The sequence below is a fragment of the Triturus cristatus genome, chromosome 8 (assembly GCF_964204655.1).
Source record: "Triturus cristatus chromosome 8, aTriCri1.1, whole genome shotgun sequence".
Lineage (NCBI taxonomy): Eukaryota > Metazoa > Chordata > Amphibia > Caudata > Salamandridae > Triturus > Triturus cristatus.
In genome coordinates this window covers 466,143,610-466,161,907 of record NC_140591.1, presented here as the reverse complement: position 1 = coordinate 466,161,907, position 18,298 = coordinate 466,143,610, and the positions used below count along the sequence as shown (strand labels likewise).

At 44.9% G+C, this 18,298-nt stretch overlaps 2 protein-coding genes across 3 annotated transcripts in view; one reads left to right on the top strand and one right to left on the bottom strand.

Moving 5' to 3' along the window:
* Nucleotides 1-18,298, top strand: part of SPRYD7 (SPRY domain containing 7) — an 875,965-nt gene that overhangs the window by 326,014 nt on the left and 531,653 nt on the right. The gene's annotated exons all lie outside the window — the stretch shown is intronic.
* Nucleotides 1-18,298, bottom strand: part of TRIM13 (tripartite motif containing 13) — a 114,585-nt gene that overhangs the window by 65,772 nt on the left and 30,515 nt on the right. For both annotated transcript variants that reach the window (XM_085621924.1, XM_085621925.1), the window contains exon 2: nucleotides 11,388-11,444. In XM_085621924.1, coding sequence (XP_085478050.1) covers nucleotides 11,388-11,444 — 57 coding nt within the window. The remainder of the gene's footprint in view (nucleotides 1-11,387; nucleotides 11,445-18,298) is intronic.

The following is an 18,298-nucleotide window of genomic DNA, read 5'->3' as shown; positions in this document are numbered from 1 at the left end:
GCCAAGGCAGAGCCGTGCTGTGCCAAAGAATTCATTAACAGGAGGATATCCACCAGAGAGGCAGACATGAGGTCAATAGACCTTTCTGTAAAATAGTTTCAAAATTTGTTCCATCAGCAGGCATAGACTGATTTCATAGAGGGATGCCTGGCTGCCAGAATAACTTTGCAGACTTTCGGGAGGAAGGTCAAAAGCTGTCAACTGTTGCCGCTCTATCTCCAAGTATGGAGGCGGAAAGTGGACAGGTTCGGGTGGAGAACCCTCCCCTGCTGCTGCAACAGAAGATGCTCCCGAAGGGGCAACCTGATCGGAGGATCCATGCTCATGTCTAGAAGCTCGGGATACCAAACTCTCCGTGCCCAGTCCAGAGCCAACAGAATGACTTGTGCCCAGTCGCTCCTGATCTTCTTGAGCACTCTGGGCAGGAGTGGAATGGGCGGAAAGGTGTATAGGAGGTCTGAGCTCCACTCGCAACGAAAAGTGTCACCGAGCGAGAGGTGCCTTGGAAACTCCAACACGCAGAACTTCTGACATTGCGCGTTCTCTTTGGAGGAGAACACATCAAACCAAGGCTCTCCCCACTGCAGAAAGAGACCTTGTTCCACCTCCAGATGGAGAAAACACTTGTGATGCGCAAGGCACCTTCGGCTGAGCTCGTTCACCCTAGAGGTCAGAGAACTGGCCAGGTGTTGAACCACCAGGGAAATGCCCTGTTGTTCCAGCAAAGTACAGAGACGAAGGGCCTCTTGACACAGGGTCCACGACCGCACTCCGCTTTGCTTTTTGCAGTACCACATGGCAGTTGTGGTGTCAGTGAACAAGTGAACTAGCCTCTCCTTGAATGACAGCAAGAAGGCTTTTAGTGCCAGCCGGATTGCTCGAAGCTCCAACAGATTTATATGGAGTCGAGCCTCCGCTTGAGACCAGAGTCCTCTGATCTCCACCTCCCCCAGATGGCCGCCCCATCCCAGAAGGAACACTTCCGTCACTACTGCGAGATCTGGGAGAGGAAGGGAGAGGAGTCTGTCCTTGATCCAAACACGGTCTGTTAGCCACCACTGCAGGTCTTTCACAGTGCCCTCCGAAATCTGAACCAAATCGGTGAGATTTCCTCAATGCTGTGCCTATTGGAACTTCAGGTCCCACTGCAGAGCCCGCATGTGCCACCGTGAATGGTTCACTAGCAGGATGCAGGAGGCCATGAGGCCCAACAGCCTCAGAGTCATTCTCACTGAAATCCATAGAGGCTGAAACATCGGTATCATATCATGGCCTGAATATCCTCGATTTGCTGTTTGGGAGGATAAGCTCGAAACTGCACCGTGCCCAGAACTGAGATAGGGGCAGACTGGAACCCCTGATCTCCGTAGATGGGCTACGACCACCGCCATTACTTTTGTGAAAACCCGAGAGGCGCTAGTGAGGCCAAAGGGGAACACTGCAAATTGAAAGTGCTTGGAGCCCACCGTAAAACACAGGTAGCGACGATGGGCAGGCTGGACGGGGGTATGAAAATAGGCATCTGCAAGTCCAACGCTACAATCCAGTCTCCTGGGTCAAGGGCAGAGAGGACCTGAGCCAGAGGGAGCATCATGAACTTCTCCTTTTTGAGGAAGTAGTTGAGGGCTCTGCGGATTAGGATAGGACGGAGGCCTCCGTCCTTTTTGGGGCCCAGAAAATAGCAGGAATAACAACCACAGCCTATTTCTGGCCCGGAAACCTCTCTATAGCTCCCTTGGACAAGAGAGTCTTGACTTCCTCAAAGAGAAGTGCAAGGTGATCCTCCGTTAGCCGGTCGTACACTGGAGGCATAGATGGAGGGGTAGTATCGAAGGGGAGGGAGTAGCCACTTCATACTATTTGCAACACCCACCTATCCGAAGTGATGTTTTGCCAGTTTTGGAGATGATGGCGTACTCTGCCACAGACTATCCGTAAATGATCCTGTGGAATCGGACTAGGAAAGTTTTGCGGTGGTACAAGGGATCGTGGCTTGGCTCGACTTGTGGCCTCCTGACCCACGAGGTCGGGTGAAATACGCCCACGGCCCCGCAACAGGGTTGGCGTGGTTGGTAGCCCCTTCCGTAGCCACGAAAGGAGTGAAAAGCAGACGCCTGCCGGGGGAGTTGTGGTGAGGCCCAAGGATTTGGCCGTGGCCAGCGAGTCCTTGAAACGCTCAAGGGCGGCATCTGCATTGTCTCCGAAGAGACGGGAGCCATCGAAGGGCATGTCCATGAGGTTAGCTGGGACACCCCCTGAAAATACAGACGTCCTCAGCCAGGCATGGCGACGAACGGCCACTCATGGAAATCGCTCTGCCCTACCAGTCCGTCGTGTCCAAGCCACATCTGATGGCGAACTCTGCTGCATCTCTCTGGTCTGAAATAGCTTGGGAGAGTAGAACCCGGTCCTCCTCCGAGGCCCTAGGCAGCACTTGCGTAACCGTGTCCCATATTGAATGGGAATAAAGGCCCAAAAGGCATGCAGTGTTCACCGACCGCAATGCCAGCCTCGTGGAAGAAAAAAAATTCTTTCCAAAACTCTCCAGTCTTTTGGATTTCCTGTCCGGGGGTGCAGAAAAGAATGCGCCATGGGAAGTGGAAGCCTAGCCCACCAAGCTTTGTGGTGTGGGGTGGGCCGTGAGGAAAACTGGGTTGCGTGGTGCAGGGCGATGGCAAAGGGCAATCGTCCTATTTACAGGAGCCCCTGTGCTGGGTTTGGACCAGGTGCCCAGAAGAACGTCTGTTAAGTCCTCATTAAAGGGCAGTAAGGATTCCGAGCTGGAGACCCCAGGCTGCAGGACCTCTGTCATGACGTTAGTCTTGACCGCCACCATAGGGAGCTGCAGGTCCAGGACCCCCGCAGCCCTACGTACCACCATAGCGAATGATGCCCCCTTCTTCGTAGCCAGGGTAGGTGGAGACAGCATACCAAAGTCTGTGGAAGTGTTCAAACCACTGGCATCCCCCAGTTCCTCGTACCCATTCATATCTTGTGGGTGCAAGATTTCTAAGGAATCCTGCTCCCCCTCTCAATCCTTTTCATCCATCCCTAACCCTTCAGAATGGGGCAAGTTGCACGCCATGGAGCTGTACCGCTCCATCGGCGTCGGAGGACGCCCGACCGGCTCCGTGTTGTCGGGAATAAGGATGGAGGAGGCACCGGCGGGGTGTGCCGGTGATGCCGAGGACCTCGGGGACGTTCGCTATGGAGGTGTGACCGGCATCGGCCAAGACCTGGGAACCAGGCCAATTGGAGGCCGTGGATGGAGCCGGCGGCGTGGGACCCACTGGGACCCCTCCATCATCTGAGCCTGTGGGGCCCAAAGTCGTGCTGGCAGGGTCAAGCTGCCCAAATATGGCGCACATGGCGTCATAGAATTCCTTCAGCTGGGCGGGGGTCGCTCCCTGATTTGGAAAGGCAGGCAAACGCTGAGTCAACCCAGGCACCCATTCCGCGGAGCGGGCCTCAAATGCCAAGGTTCCTCCGGCGCGTCACGAGACGGGCAGGGTGAAGTTGAAGCATGCTGCGACTTCTTGTGTTTTTTGTGGTGCCTCTTACCGGACTTCAATTCACCAGACCGGTGCTCAGACCTTCCTCACGACCGAGACCGACGAGGTGACCTCCGCAGTGCCGTATGCCGGTGCGCAAGCAGCTTTAGGGACCGCTCCCTCAAAGCTTTTGGCACCATGGCCCGGCAGGCGGAGCACGATTTCGAGTCGTGGTCGAGCTCCAAACACCAAAGACACACTGAGTGGGGGTCCGTGACGGACATGGCACTGTGACAAGCGCCACACAGCTTGAACCCCGAGGTCTTCTTACTTGACATTCCTACACACCAAAAGAAGTTGACAAAATGTCGAAAAAAGACTATCAAAAAATGACAGAGGGTACCTTTCTTCAACGGATCGGCGCTGGCTGGCGCGGAAAGAAAAGAACCACCATCAGCATGCTGGAGTGGGGGTTATATTGACGGCACGCACATCTAGTCGAACACGGCGCTGACGCCGTCACGCGGAGTCGACCAATGCCACCTACCGGAGTGCAGGGGTACTGCTAAGAAAAATCTTGCGCGGTCAGTCCATAGAGCGTGTGGGAGACTGAGGTCGACGAGAAGACCTTGATGACTGTGACATCCCTGCCGCAAGAAGCTTCAAGCGATGTTCCCTCCGTACTTTCGGTCGGAGCTGGCGACAGGGGTTGCAATCTTCGGAGTCATGGTGCTCACCCAGGCACCACATGCAAACCAAATGAGGGTCCATGGCGGACATTTGTACCCTGAGAACACTAAAGAAGGGTAGGAAAAGGGGACAGAGTGCTCCGTTGCCAAAAATGCATCAGGTAGGCCAAAGAACGGCCAGAGGAATGGCAGTTTGGATCCGCGTTGCTAGCGCGGAAAAAAAGGGACTCATATCAACATGTCGGGAAGGCCATATATGGATTCCTTTGATGTCACATTCTGGAGACGTCGCTAAGAAATCGCTCAACGCCCTCTACCGACGCGCAGAGGTACTGCTGGAAACATTTCCAGATCCAGCCTGGCGCATGGGGAGGATTCTAAAATAAGGAATCTGCGGCTAGATGTCTCTATCAAATGCCTTAAGGTTATGTTCCCTTTTGACCAAATAGGAATTCTATGCCTTCCCCACATTTAATTGATATCTCACATTTATGAGCTTGTGCTATTCCCATAGACTTTTGCAACTGAGTTTTATAATCCACATGAATTAGCATGTGATGACCATTCCCTCCAGTTTATCTGTGTTTTCTAAAATCTGTTCTTGCTCTACAAGTTTCCTGAATTCCAGTGAGTTTTCTTGAACCACCATGGCACCAGATTTCCTTGCTTCTTACACTTTGCTTTACATTGTGCTGCCTCCCACCAGATCCTTAAAGGTGTATTACACTAAGTGCACTGTTTGTGATAATCTTACTTCTTTTCCTAAAGCTGTGTAAGATTGAGTTTTCATGCCCTCCCTACAGTGAGCCACTCGGAATACAAATGTCCTCCAGCACATTACATTGATGTACTGGTCCCTTGCCCTATAACGTGCAGCCCATTACAAATGTCATATATGTATCCATTTTTCTGTGCACGAGTGGCCAATGACCGAATGTTTTGTAATACATTTGAGAATTTTTTGCTTGTGTGGCAGATCTGTTGGCCATCAACAAAGGCTGTACTTTTATTGTGATCATTTTGGTACTCAGAGGAGGAGGTCGCTCGTGACTATAGAATACAGTTTTTCAAGTCAAGGGATATTCCTGTGAAAGCAAAATGGCAGGGGAGTGAAGAGAAGATCACTACATAGGTCACCTATTTCATTTGATCCTGGACTAGCATGTGACCCCAAGCAATCATTTTTTATCAACTGTGCCACTTTTAAATTGCTTTTAAGGGGTTCTTTTCTTGTAAACCACCTGTGTGATAGTCACAGAGGGAAGGTACCATCGGACTAATCTCAAACTTGGATTGTACAGAGAATCACTGTTTAACAGAGCTTTTAAACTGTACATATTTATGTTGCTATCTATGTGATTATTACATAAGCAAAGCATCGTTGGACAAGAAGGAAATTATTATACAATTATAAACTGACCAGACAAGGATGCTTCTAGAGTCTTTGAGATACTGGACAAGTGGAGTTTTAATGAAAGGATATTCCAAAACGTGCCGTCTTACATATGAATCATTCTTCTGTGGAAGCTTTTGCATCATTAAAGTTGAGAGGCAGCAAACGGGTGAATAATTGCAAAGATACTGAGGTATCCTGCTGTGCAGCAACACAGCGCTTTGTGTACAAGGTGCAATACTTTAAAATGAAACCTCTATTGCACAGGGGGCCAGTCAAGGAGGCCTCAAGGGCAGGCCTGATATGAACAAAGTACCTAAGGTTACGTATTAGTCAGGCTGACCAGTTTGGGCCGTTTGAAGTTTAGTGAGCTCAATTTTGGGGTCCTGTGAATATAACACTGCATAGTCCAGCTGTGAAGCAACCAAATTGAGAAGCAAGGCACTTCTTTGAGCAAGTTCAACAAAGGGAGGATTCCATACAATTAAATGCATACCGATTGCTATGTATGGAGCTGGCATCTGCGGCTATTCTAATATTGAGTCTCTGCAGCTAGTAGAAAATAGATTTTTAAGATATCTTTAAGCGGTACTGAAAAGCACAGCTACATTTATTTGCCATGCCGAGTTGGGTTTGTCATATTTGTCCGACCAGATTAAAACGCAGCCTATCCTGCTATGGCATAAGGTCTGATTAATGACTGTCAGTCTCTTTACGGAGTAGACTGTATTCCCTGGATTACAACTGTTAAAAAATGAGTAAAAGATTTAGGACATCCCGAGTACTTTGCTAATCCTAACAGTTTGAATAAGGTTACCAGAAATGAACTAAAGCTGCTATGCACTGATCACTTGGAAACCATTAGATTGACCACAAATATTATGAAACCATCAGTAAGAGCACATCAATTACTTTTGACCCAACCAGGAATGCAACCCTATCTGACAAATACCCAAGGAATTTATGACAGGTTGTTATTGACCCGTTTACGTCTAGGAATTTTTCATATCAAGGTCACTATTCCAAATATAAACGACTGGTCTCGCTCTTTATGCTTATGTCCCTGTGATAATACGTCTGCACAATCCACAATTCATTTCATGTTCTTTTGTAAGTTTTATACTTTGCCTAGGAAAAAATTGATTTTGCCTATTTTAAAAGTTTACGACGTGAGACAATGTCGACCTGCTTTTTTAAAGTTGCAATATTTAAATGATGCAACTGTGACTGATCATATAGCCAAATATCTGTAAGGGGTGGTTAAGCATAGGATGACAATGGATGGCCCCTCTCGCTTTTAAATTAATTGTGATTTTTTTCATATTACTTAAATTACCTTGATGTAATTTAGGTTTTTAAATGTATTGTGCTTTTATGGTTTAATACTTCTTAAATCGAATAAAGCGTATTCTGATTCTGTAAGTATTAGTCAGGCTGCCCAGTTTGGGCCCTTTGAAGTTTAGTGAGTTCCATTTTGGGGTCCTGTGAATAGAACACTGCGTAGTCCAGCTGTGAGGTAACCAAAGTGAGAAGCAAGGCACTTCTTTGAGCAAGTTCAACAAAGGGAGGATTCCATACAATTATCATATTGGATTCTTGGTAACTGTTGATCTGGGGAATGAAAAAGAGATCATAGTTGAACAATACTGCTAGGTTGCGCTCCTGGTGAGCGGGTGTAGGGCTAGGAGCTTACAGAGACAAGCCATGTGAAAATTAAGGGTTAGGTATCTATGCCAACAAGTAAGGTCTTGTCCTTAGGAAAAAGCTGTATGACATAAGTACAAGTCCTTGAACAGAGCTCCGCTCCTCAGCTATCAACATTAAAGACGGCTTGCTGTTCCTGGAATTGTCATACTTTAGCTTAATAACTCTTATACTGTTGTAGTGGGTATGTTGTCCTAAGTATCCTTCCCCCATCTCCCCCAACTAATGACATTTCTCCTTGTTTCCTCTATATACATTCCTTGTTCCTCTAGTCCTCTAGGCAGTGAAACTCACAATCAGGGAAGGACAGACTTCAGAATCTGGCCCACAATTGGCATCTCCCGGTCTCAATCCATGCTACTTTCCCCTATCACTATAGGATTTTCTTCAAGGTTGAAGCTGGTGCAGGTAAGTCAATTGCACATGGAATCCATTTGCTCCCATTGACCAACCGTGAAATCAGGAGAACTAAAATTGCTTCTCCATTTTGATTCCTTGTACCTCAGATGAAGAAATCGGAGTATATTTTGGTCATGGTAAACCGATGAAATAAAAGCCTGAATATTATTTCAATCTGCTCTGTAATTATGTGCTGCAACTTAACACTTTAGCTAAATCAGTTCTTACACCCATGCTTGAATATCCCTGAAAAGACTGGAGCACCTTCTAAATTTTGAGATAACTATAGTCCAGTTTTTTACCAGTTCTGCCCATCGGCTGTTCACCAACAGTTCACTAAGGTGTGCTCCCCAGCTTAAAAAATATGCATCGGTGAACACCATCACATGATGCCGCAGTCACCAAAATGATAGCATCTTAAAGTAATATGCGAGTTAAATAGCTTCCTCTCAAACATCGACTGCTTGTGTCTGTTGCATAGCGGGATTCTTACTGGTTTGTTTAAATGCTACTAAGTTAGAAAAACACAGGAGATTATTAGCCAAACCAGAATAGTTCAAGCATGTGAAACTGTGAAACATCCAATGCTGGTGAACACAGAAGTTTAATTTATTTGCAGGGCTCTCCTGCATCACCGTCTTTAGTTTGATGCTTTTTAGGTATACAAGTATTTACACCAAGTTCTTTCAGAGTAATTGACCTTGTAACCCGGGTCTCATGCTCTTTATGAAAATTGTGACCTCCAAAACGATAACATTTGTTGCTTTCTTCAGGACATTAATCTGAATGAAAAGTATAGAAAAAGTTTTACGGCTATGTCATTTTGGGTCTCATGCTCCATCACCATGCCAGAAGTGACATTTATGGTGTTCCATGGGTCGAGGGCGGCGTTCACTTTCACGGGCTAGGCTGCTACATTGACACAACAAACCCCCCCTGTGGCACAGTAGATGGCTGGCCGATGTGTCCACCCTGGAACGATGCGGTAGACGGGACACAATCGGCATTACCTTGTTGGGAGATGTATGGTGTGGATCTCACATGCGCTGCTTCCAAGTCCTTCAGCTATGTATAAGCTGTCCCCAACCCAGTTTCACAAGTACCTCCAAATACTTCTTTGAGAAAGTCGAAGAATCACACATACAAAGGATGATGGGAGGAATGCTTGCAATAGGTCTAACCACTGGCAATCGCTCGGGGTACTTTGAAAGACATATCACCACTAAAATTGTACAGTTGAGACTTTCAGACCTGTTTGTAGCGCAAAACAGGTCTAATTCCATTGTTGTTAATATTGTTTTTCAAACCTTTCCCAAAATACCATTGTACGCAACAGAAAGAAATCACAAGTGTCTCTTAAAGCTTGCTTACTTCAGTCAAAGTATTCCCATTTCATGGACAGATTATGCTTATTCAGTAGGATGAGTTTGCATGAGCAAAAGTTCATGTTTACTTCTTTTCTGCTTCAAAACTGAACTTTGGCTTTCACACTCATTTCCTGCCGCATGGCTCCAGTTTCTTTATTTAGTACAAATAAACTTGGAAAATTCTGAAGTGTATTTAGACCTTCTTGATTGACTTTAGCTAAATCAAACCACCGTGATTTATTTTGTTGTACTAGCTTTTTACGATGCCAGTTCATGGAGTTAATTTCACAACTTGTGTTTTTGTTCATCAATGTACCTCGCAACTCTGTATTTTACATTTCGGTCCCTATGTCTGACTTATGGTTATTTAATGTGATTTTCTTTTTTCTAGCTAGCTGTACCATGTAGCTAGACCCTCGCACGTGGACGTTTTAACACATATACCAATTTCTCCATTTAACATGCATCATACTGTTACACATTTTTTCTTCCAGACAAGTTTAGTGAAATTAAGGCAATTGTTGCCTTGGAGGTAAGGAAGTGTGTCTAAAGGTTGATGAACTAGGAATATTTGTGTGAATACTCTTTCAATTACCGCTCAGATCATTTTATCCTTTACATTTTCATTGTGTGAGAACACATTTTCTTTCTGATTATCTGTACGAACATAAAATATTTTTCAATAATATTCCAAGGAGTTTTTTTTATTTCATTAGACTGTCTCATATAAGGGATTATGCATGGCATTCATTCTGTTTCATCTCTTTAATGGGTTGTTTGAAAAAAAATTCATCCTTTCTTTTACTTTCCTCAGTATTAATGGGTGAAGTCTTGAGGTAGAAAAGTTGTAGACCTCAGAATTTAACTGTTCATAAATGCTACCATAAACAGCTATTTTTCAAGTTCTAAAATATGTTGACTGAAGGGTAAACTCATTTATACTTCTTGGGCGAAAACTCTGGGCATAATGAGTCGCTTTTGTCACCTTCTTTAATGTGAAGAGGCAGTTTAATGAAATAAGTGTTTCTACACTCTGATATCCAAAAATATTACATGTGGATTGTCGGTATCCATTGTAAGTAAACCTTATCGTGTGGTGAAAGCCTTAGGGATTTTCCAACTTCCACTAATTCATCTGATGCTATACTCTATACTCCAAAAGACGCAAGTTAGAGCCACCAAAATTATATCATCTTTCTAACAATTTTGTGCGAAACGTCATTCTCTCCAAAGTATAAATGTATTTGCAAATGACTGAAAAGAACACATTCCTGTTACAGTTGATGCATTTAACCGTGTAAAACTGTCATGTCTGCTACATCAAAACTATTCTATTTACAATTTGTCAGAACTTTGATGGGAAGTAACAAAGCTGAGTCATAAATGAATAGATTTTTACACACTAAGCCTGCAAGCCTGTTGTACATAAGGAATTCAAATTAGTATAGGAGACCATGAAAGTAGCTGTAGTGCACTTAAGCTAACAGTAACATATGTATCAGCATATGCAAGAGAACCAAAATCAGAAGTGTGGCCTTTTCACTTCTTCGGCCCCTTCTATATAACATGCTTAGCAGGCTAAAGAACATTTACTTATATATTCTGTTTTGTGCACATGTGAAGTATACATAAAAAGGAAGTTAAAAACGATCTTTACGCAGTATTCACGGTCTAATCATACTGTCCAATTTCACTTGTAAATATCGGTTGTAAAGATTCTGTGGGGAGAGCCATCAGATCTGTGTTTCAAATCTGGTTGTTGAACTCAAATTCTCACAGACTGCTCAATACACTTGTGATGTCTCTCTAATTGTCATTGTGTTGGTCTCCTCTGACACATCAGAATAGCTTTGATACAAAGGAGTGGAGACACTGGATAGTTTAAAGGATATCTCTACAGATAAACTAATTGAATTATTGCACCTTAACTAAATAGTCTCAAGTCTGACAAAAGTTCACTCAATCATATTACAAACACTGCACCAACAATTCAGGAAGAAAGGGTCCACATAGCCCACATCCATGTCATTAGTCACATTATGTCTTCGCTTCTGGAATAGTTTATTCTAATTCCAATATCATAGGCCGAGTGTGACGGCCATTAATATGGACAACTTTCTTTCACCTTAACTTAATAAGAAATATCAGTAGTTCCTTTACAAGATGTTAATGTGTATGTTATTAGTTTTCAGAGTGAAGGTTGAGGAGATTAGTGCAAACAGCCAAATGTCTTATACAAGATATTCCTAGCAACCTGTATATGTGTTTCATTAATCTTTATTGTTGTAGCCTGAAAATAGAAAAATACGAATTTTCTCTGAAATGTCAATGAGTGAAGTCTTACCTCTCTTATGGCGGGGATTGCTTCCGGTCTTTTTAGAAGACGTACTCTTCCTTTCACCTGGATGGGTAAACAAACAGGTAAACTGGTTATATTTAAAAGAAATACACCATTAAAGATCTTGTTTAACACACTGATGATTCACTGGGTTTTTTAATCTACTGATATGAAATCCATATGTGGATTACGTTAAGGGTCCGTAGAAAAAAGTGAAATTAAAATATATTTGGCTTTTCACAGATACATTGCATGTAGGGGGCAGCTGAAGCATACATCCTCAGTCTTTAGGTATTCATTTGAGTCTGACTTGGACTACATTGTCTGGGGGGCTCTTATGAAATCAGAGCGCCTTTAATAGCAGAGAACACGATACTTATATGACTATCAACAAAGTGTGTAGGAAGGCAGCACAAAACAAAGTCCGCAGACGCTTGCTTTCAGAGAATATCACCCATTCAGAACAAATAAGAGTAATTAGTTTTTTTGATGTTCGGTACTGTTCTAATAACTAAAATCTTTCCCCAACTGTAGATCACAGTAGCTTTCAGGGAATCCTACTTTTTTTTAACTTATTAGCATTAACGATCTGGTGCCGATATTGGCATTTCTATTTTATTATAATAGGAACTTTGTTAAATGTATCCAGTTTTTAGGTCTCGCTGAGCCCAGCGCATGCGCTGGCTCGGAGAGACATTTTGTAAGTACGTTTTCAAAGTGCTGCTGGCTGGCCTAGCACTTGCGTTCACGCGACCGTGCACGCGCGAACCACTAGCCTTCAGCAGCACTTTTAAAACTCGTGTGCCATCGGGATCACTTTCGCTTTCAGAGCGATCGCGATGACACACGCTTTCAATGCTTGTTTTAAAAACACTTTCCTTGCGCCACTCGCCAATCTGCTCCCTCCTGCAGCGCTGTTGGGTCGCCGCAGCGGCCGGTCAGTCCCCGCATCCAGGGCGCTCTAATTACATTTAGCTGGAGCAGTCCCAGACTCACTGGGCCTCGTCGGCTGCCATGCGGTTGATCGCCAGTCGATTACTTTTGGGCTCCTTCACCTATGCACATCTCTGGGAGCTTACGCAGCACCCCCTCACTCGCTGCCGGTTGTCCTTCCACCCGAGGCTCACTGCGACATCTGCGGCAGTGCCCCAAGCGCACTCCTTCACCAGGAATCTCCATTTCAAGACCGTTGAGTCTGCAAGCCTGCATGGAATAGAAATGTTAACATGCAGCTATGCAGCTATGTAGCTGAGCCGGAGACACGACCCTCAAGCATGCCCTGTGGCCGCCGTTGCTCAATGCTGCGGGCGGGGTCCGAGTGAGTTGGGCTGCTGGAGGCCGGCCAGCACTACCTTTCGCCGGCCCTCCATGCAGGAAGTGCCCAGCGTTGCCCAGGTATCATGATTTTAGAGTTTTGCGGTCCAATGTGCTAGCACGCAGAGCCTGTGTGACGCGATACATTCCTCTTTAATTACGGGCCTGTTTCACAGCTCATTCTAGGCAGACCACGCACCTCCAACTGCTTGCTTGCAGAGAATCCAGTTAATTATAGGCGAAGATTGCCGTTTCTGTTGTGGCCATGCTGCACTGCCTGTGTTTTGCTGGTGTTTTTTTTATTCTTTATTTTTTTAAACGTGACGATTTTGAGCAGGCCGTCGGGAAAAGGCAGCCGGCGCTGCCGTGACCCTCAGAGCTGAGGACACATGACCAGCCGCCCAATATCATGAATGGCCGGGCATTTCCATTCATGTCTCCCCGGCCGGCTGGTGGTTCTAGTCCGAGCTGTAACTTTAATGAAAGTCGCGCTGGCCTCACCAAATTGCTCCGCTAGTCTCACCTTGCTGCTAAGAAGTATGTGGCTCGCGAGTGTCAACGACTTTTAGTATCAGTTTGCTAATGCATTAATTTGCACCCGTCAGTAAACTTTAGCAGAGGTGAGCGAGTGGCTGCTGGCGGCACTGTGCCTGCAGCTTGTGTGATCTGGTGCAGTTACGGCCGGGGCTCTGTGTCTGGCTGACTGACTGAGCCGTGCAGCTGTGAGCCTGTAAAACAGGAAACAACTTCGGAGTATTTTAAATATAGCTAGCCTGAGGTCGCCTGGCTGTGACCTATAATGTAACTTAGTGACGGTGTGGATCAGTCTGTCTTAACCTCGTCGGCACTGACTCTCTCTGATGCTTAATGTTGGACTGACTCTAATTAGACAGCAACTGATGATGAGATCAGACCGTGTTCATAGCTACCAAGGTTTCAGATTGCTGTGTGACATTTTCATGATTTCTGTGTAGTTGGGGCCTTTAACATCGGCTTGGAGTGGAGACTCGATTGTCAGAGAGCGGCCTGGAGTTCAAAGTGCTGTAATGCATTTTCATGCCATTAATATTGATTGGCAGTGCCAGGGTAGGAGCCAGGGGGCCCAGTTGCCGCAGGCTGGCTTAAAGGAAGGATGGTCTGATGCACCGTCATGAATGATCAGATTATTTAGATCATATTCAGACCAGCTGCAGTGCCAGCCTGCCCTCTTTACCTTATATCAGCAGTCTGTCCTCAGGCAGTGCCCTTCCATTTCTGGTGCTTTTCGGCGGTTTTAAGTGCTTCTTAGAGTTTCTTGTTGCTCAAATGGATGCAATTTCTGCTATTTGTTACCCTTGTCTTCATTGCTTGATTGTACTTGCACGAAAGTGTCACTCATAGTTGTTGAAATGTCACTCATAATTTCACTGAAATTATGAAAACGTCACTCACAGCAATCTGAAACCTTGGCAGCTATGTAAATCATGTCATTGATTGAATCTTCCTGCCCCTTTCGGGACTTGGTGGTAAGAGAGACCAGAGTCTGTAACCTGCATCTGCAGTATATATGTGGTTTAGCGAAACGTTCCTACCACAGAAAAAACTTGGGTATGGTGCTATAACATGGAACATCACACGCTACTTTTCCAGTTGTCAATAAAGATACATCTAGATTTTAGTGCTGTTGAAAGCTAAGTCTAGACTGAAATGTGTAGCTTAAAACTGCTCCACAAAAAGATATGTGGCAGGTGTTAATGATTTTACTACTGTGTAATTATACAGCATATCGGTCTACCCTTATGGTGCGGTAATCCATCTCCAGGGGCGGGGAGTGGACAATCAAGACGTGTTTTTCCTTGAGCGTTTGCCAAAGCCCACATTCTCATTAGTTGGTTGGCTCTCACAAAATGCACTCCAATCCAGTCCCACTCTGGAAATGTCGGAAATTTACTTAGTGGACGGCAAAAGGAATAGTGTATCTCCAGAGTTTGTGGCGGGGCAGGGGAAGAAGTTTCTCTTGGGCTGGAGGATGTGTACTTGGCCCAGAGAACTGCTTTTCCAGAATGCAAAATTATACCTTTCTGATTTCTCCACACTGGGGAAATCGCACATGTCACATGACATTCCAATGATCATGCCAGGAAAATTGAGAGAAGTTTAGCTTTCCAGGATTCCTACTCGGAATGTTAGTATACTACTAAAGGCCGTACATTTACACATGCGAATAGGAGTAAGCCTACCTGTGTAAATGTATGACTCTTTTTTTTGTCAGTCGATTTTTAACAAGTTTATTTGTAACATTTGAGGGAACTCCACTTTAAAAATTTTGTTTTAATATTCATGTTTGAAAATTGCAAGGGCCTTCTGGCTACTTTGCATCCTGCTAAATATCCAAATATGTATTTTATTGGCTGACATAGTGGCATGGGCTTTAGTGTCCTAAAGATGCATATAATTGTATCCCTGTCCCGACCAAGGGCATCACACGTTGAATACATCTATCGTATATATTTAGCTTAGTATCAGCAATGTGTTACCCAATTCCGGCTAAGCAATAATTTGCATATTTCCCTAAATATTATTGGTTTAATTTAAAAAATGAAAGATATGTGAAAATGTGGCTAATTTTTGTAAGTTAAGTTTGGATTTAGGTTAACTTGATTATTAATTAATCTTTCATTTAACTTGAAGATAATTATAAATAACCTATTATGGAGTTTGTGAATGGCTATAAGGTGATAGGCATATGTTGATGGCATTGGTGTTTGAAGAATAAATGTAGAAGTTCGTAGCATATCAAATGCATTTGGATGCCTATGCAGATTGAATTAAATATTATATACAACAAGCATTGGCATAGCCAAAAGGTCTCGCCTTTGGGACCTAATAAGTTTTTAGCCACCAACAGTTGATGTTGTTGCACCAAGGATATTGTGCTGCATAACTAAATACTTATAAGGTCCCAAAAGCGATACCTATTGGCTATGCCAATGCTTGTTTTATTTTGATCTTTATCACTCATGTATTCTCTTAAAATGTACTTCAACAAAACTAAAATCCTGAAAAGCTATTCGGTCTGACAAAGACTGGTCCTGTCCATGGGACATTATAAGGGTTCTAATATTGTTAGTGAACGGGCATTTTCTTTTAACTGCACAATAAATTGTGAATCATTGTTATTCTCCGGTTGTCTAGCATTGAAGAGGGCGTGGGGGTTGTCAGTTATTCTTTTAGTGTCTGATATTTCTCCCATGTACTACAGGCAGACCAATGCTTTTAACAACTATTAGCCTTTTCAGCATGGTGGTAGGAGGACAAGTTCCCGAGAATTAGCCACTCCTTCAGCTACGGCTCTTAACTAAGGAAAAGGATTCACTACTGAGGGCTCTGCCACAGCACCACTGTTTTAAAGTGACTGGACCCAGCCAGGGCCACTTCCTGATAAGAGTCAGACTACCCAATTTAGAATCAGGATTTCGGGCGAGCCTGATCAACATTTAGATATACGTGGGTGTTATGCACTGGTTGTCACCTTTAGATAACTGTGGTGTCCTGATATGCAACAAACCGTAACAAGCACTGGAAAAGCCAATAGGTCTCGCCTATACAAGAGCTATTGGCTTTGGCAATGTGTTTTTGCCATGTTGTACACCGGTGTGGCTAAAAGTTAGTGGCATGGAGTGTCCTAGAGTGGAGTGGGGGAAGTAGAGTGTCGCAGACTGGATTTGATGGAGTAGAGTGGTGTAGAGTGTCACAGAGTTGAGTAGAGGGAAGTAGACTTCAGTGATTCAGTGGTAGAAAGTGTCATAGAGTAGAGTGTGGTGGAATAGGGTGGAGTGGGTTGGATTGGAGTAGATTGGGGTAGGGCAGATTGGATTGAGAGGGGTGAACTGGAGTGGGTGGGGTGGATTGAAATGGGGCGAGGTGAATTGGATTGGGGTAGCCTGGAGTGGGCTAGATTAGGTTGGTTTGGATTGGATTGGGGTGAATTGGATAAGAGTAGGGTGGTTTCGAGTTGGATGAATTAGAGTGGAGGGGGATGGACTGGACTGGGTGGATTGGATTGAGGGGGGTGGACTGGATCCGGGTGGGGTGAACTGCATTGGGGTGGGGTGGGTGGATTGGAGTGTGGTAGATTAGATTTGGCTGGACTGGATTGGTGTGGGGTGGATTGAAATGGGGTGGACTGGATTGGAGTGGGGTGGACTGGGGTGAGGTGGGGTGGATTGGAGCCGATTTTTTTTTTTTTCGATTGGAGTGAGGTTGACTGTTTTGGATTGGAGTAGGACAGATGGTTTTTGGTTGGAGTGGGGCAGACTGGAGTAGAGCAGATTGTTTTGGATTGGAGTGGGGCAGATTGTTTTGAGTTGTAGTGGGGCAGATTGTTTTGAGTTGTAGTGGGGCAGATTGTTTTGGGTTGTAGTGGGGCAGATTCTTTTGGATTGAGTGGTGGAGATTGTTTTGGATTGAGTGGCGGAAATTGATTTGGATTGGAGTGGGGAGGAATGGAGAGGGAGGGCGCGGATTGTATTGGGGTGAGGTAGGTTGGATTGGGCTGGATTGAGGTAGAGTGGGTTGAATTGGGATTGAGTGGGTGGATTGGGGTGAGGTGGATTGGATTAAAGTGGGGCCGATTGTTTTGGATTGGAGTGAGGTGGAATGGGGCCGACTGGAGTGGGCAGATTGTTTTAGCTTGGAGTGTGGTAGATTGGAGTGAGGCATATTGTTTCGGATTGGAGTGGGGCAGCTTGTGTTGTACTGGAGTGGATCGTTTTGAATTGAGTAGGCCAGATCGTTTTGGATTGAGTAGGCCAGATCGTTTTGGATTGCAGTGGGGCAGAGTGAAGTGGGGAAGATTGTTTTAGATTGCAGTGGAGCAAATTGTTTTGAATTGGAGTGGGGGAGATTATTTTGGAGTGGGACAAATTGAAGTGGGGCAGATTAGAGGGGGTGGGTTCGGAGGATTGGAGTGTAGTGGATTTAATTGGGGTGAGTGGTCTGCGTTGGAGTGGGGAGGATTGGATTGGTCTGTGGTGGTTTGTATTCAGTGGGGCGGATTGATGTGAGGTAAGGTGGGGTGGATTGATGTGGATTGGAGAGGGGTAGATTAGACTAGGATGGATCAGGGTGTACTGCAAGATTATGTGCTAAAGAATCAAATTCAAACATTTTACATAAGAAAGAAACAATGTTGCTTTGCAATAAAATAATCCTCATCTTTTAGGAACAGTGCCCATGAGCAAAAACAAAACTAAAATGTGAGTGCAGAAAAGAAGACTTGGCAAAAAAAAAAAGACATTTAACTATAGAAAATACATCTTTGCAATTATTGTTGTCCTGCTGGGCACGTTTCGTGCCAGTCACACGCCTTCTGTTTGCAGGGCACTAAAAGTTCAAAAGAACAAAATAGTAGCTCAATCATGTTGGGAGCAGCAGACGGGCACGGAATCAATCAGTGCTTGGTCCCTGCTCCATAGAGAGGAACAAATATGATATTAGGCCTGCCTTAATGAATTACGAGACTGTAAAGAAGAGGGCCAGGCAAGCCAGCAAATGGTTAGCAATTGGCGGGCTCCAAGCCCTTTTGTTAACAACAGTGTCTCGTAAGCGAGACGCAAGCACTA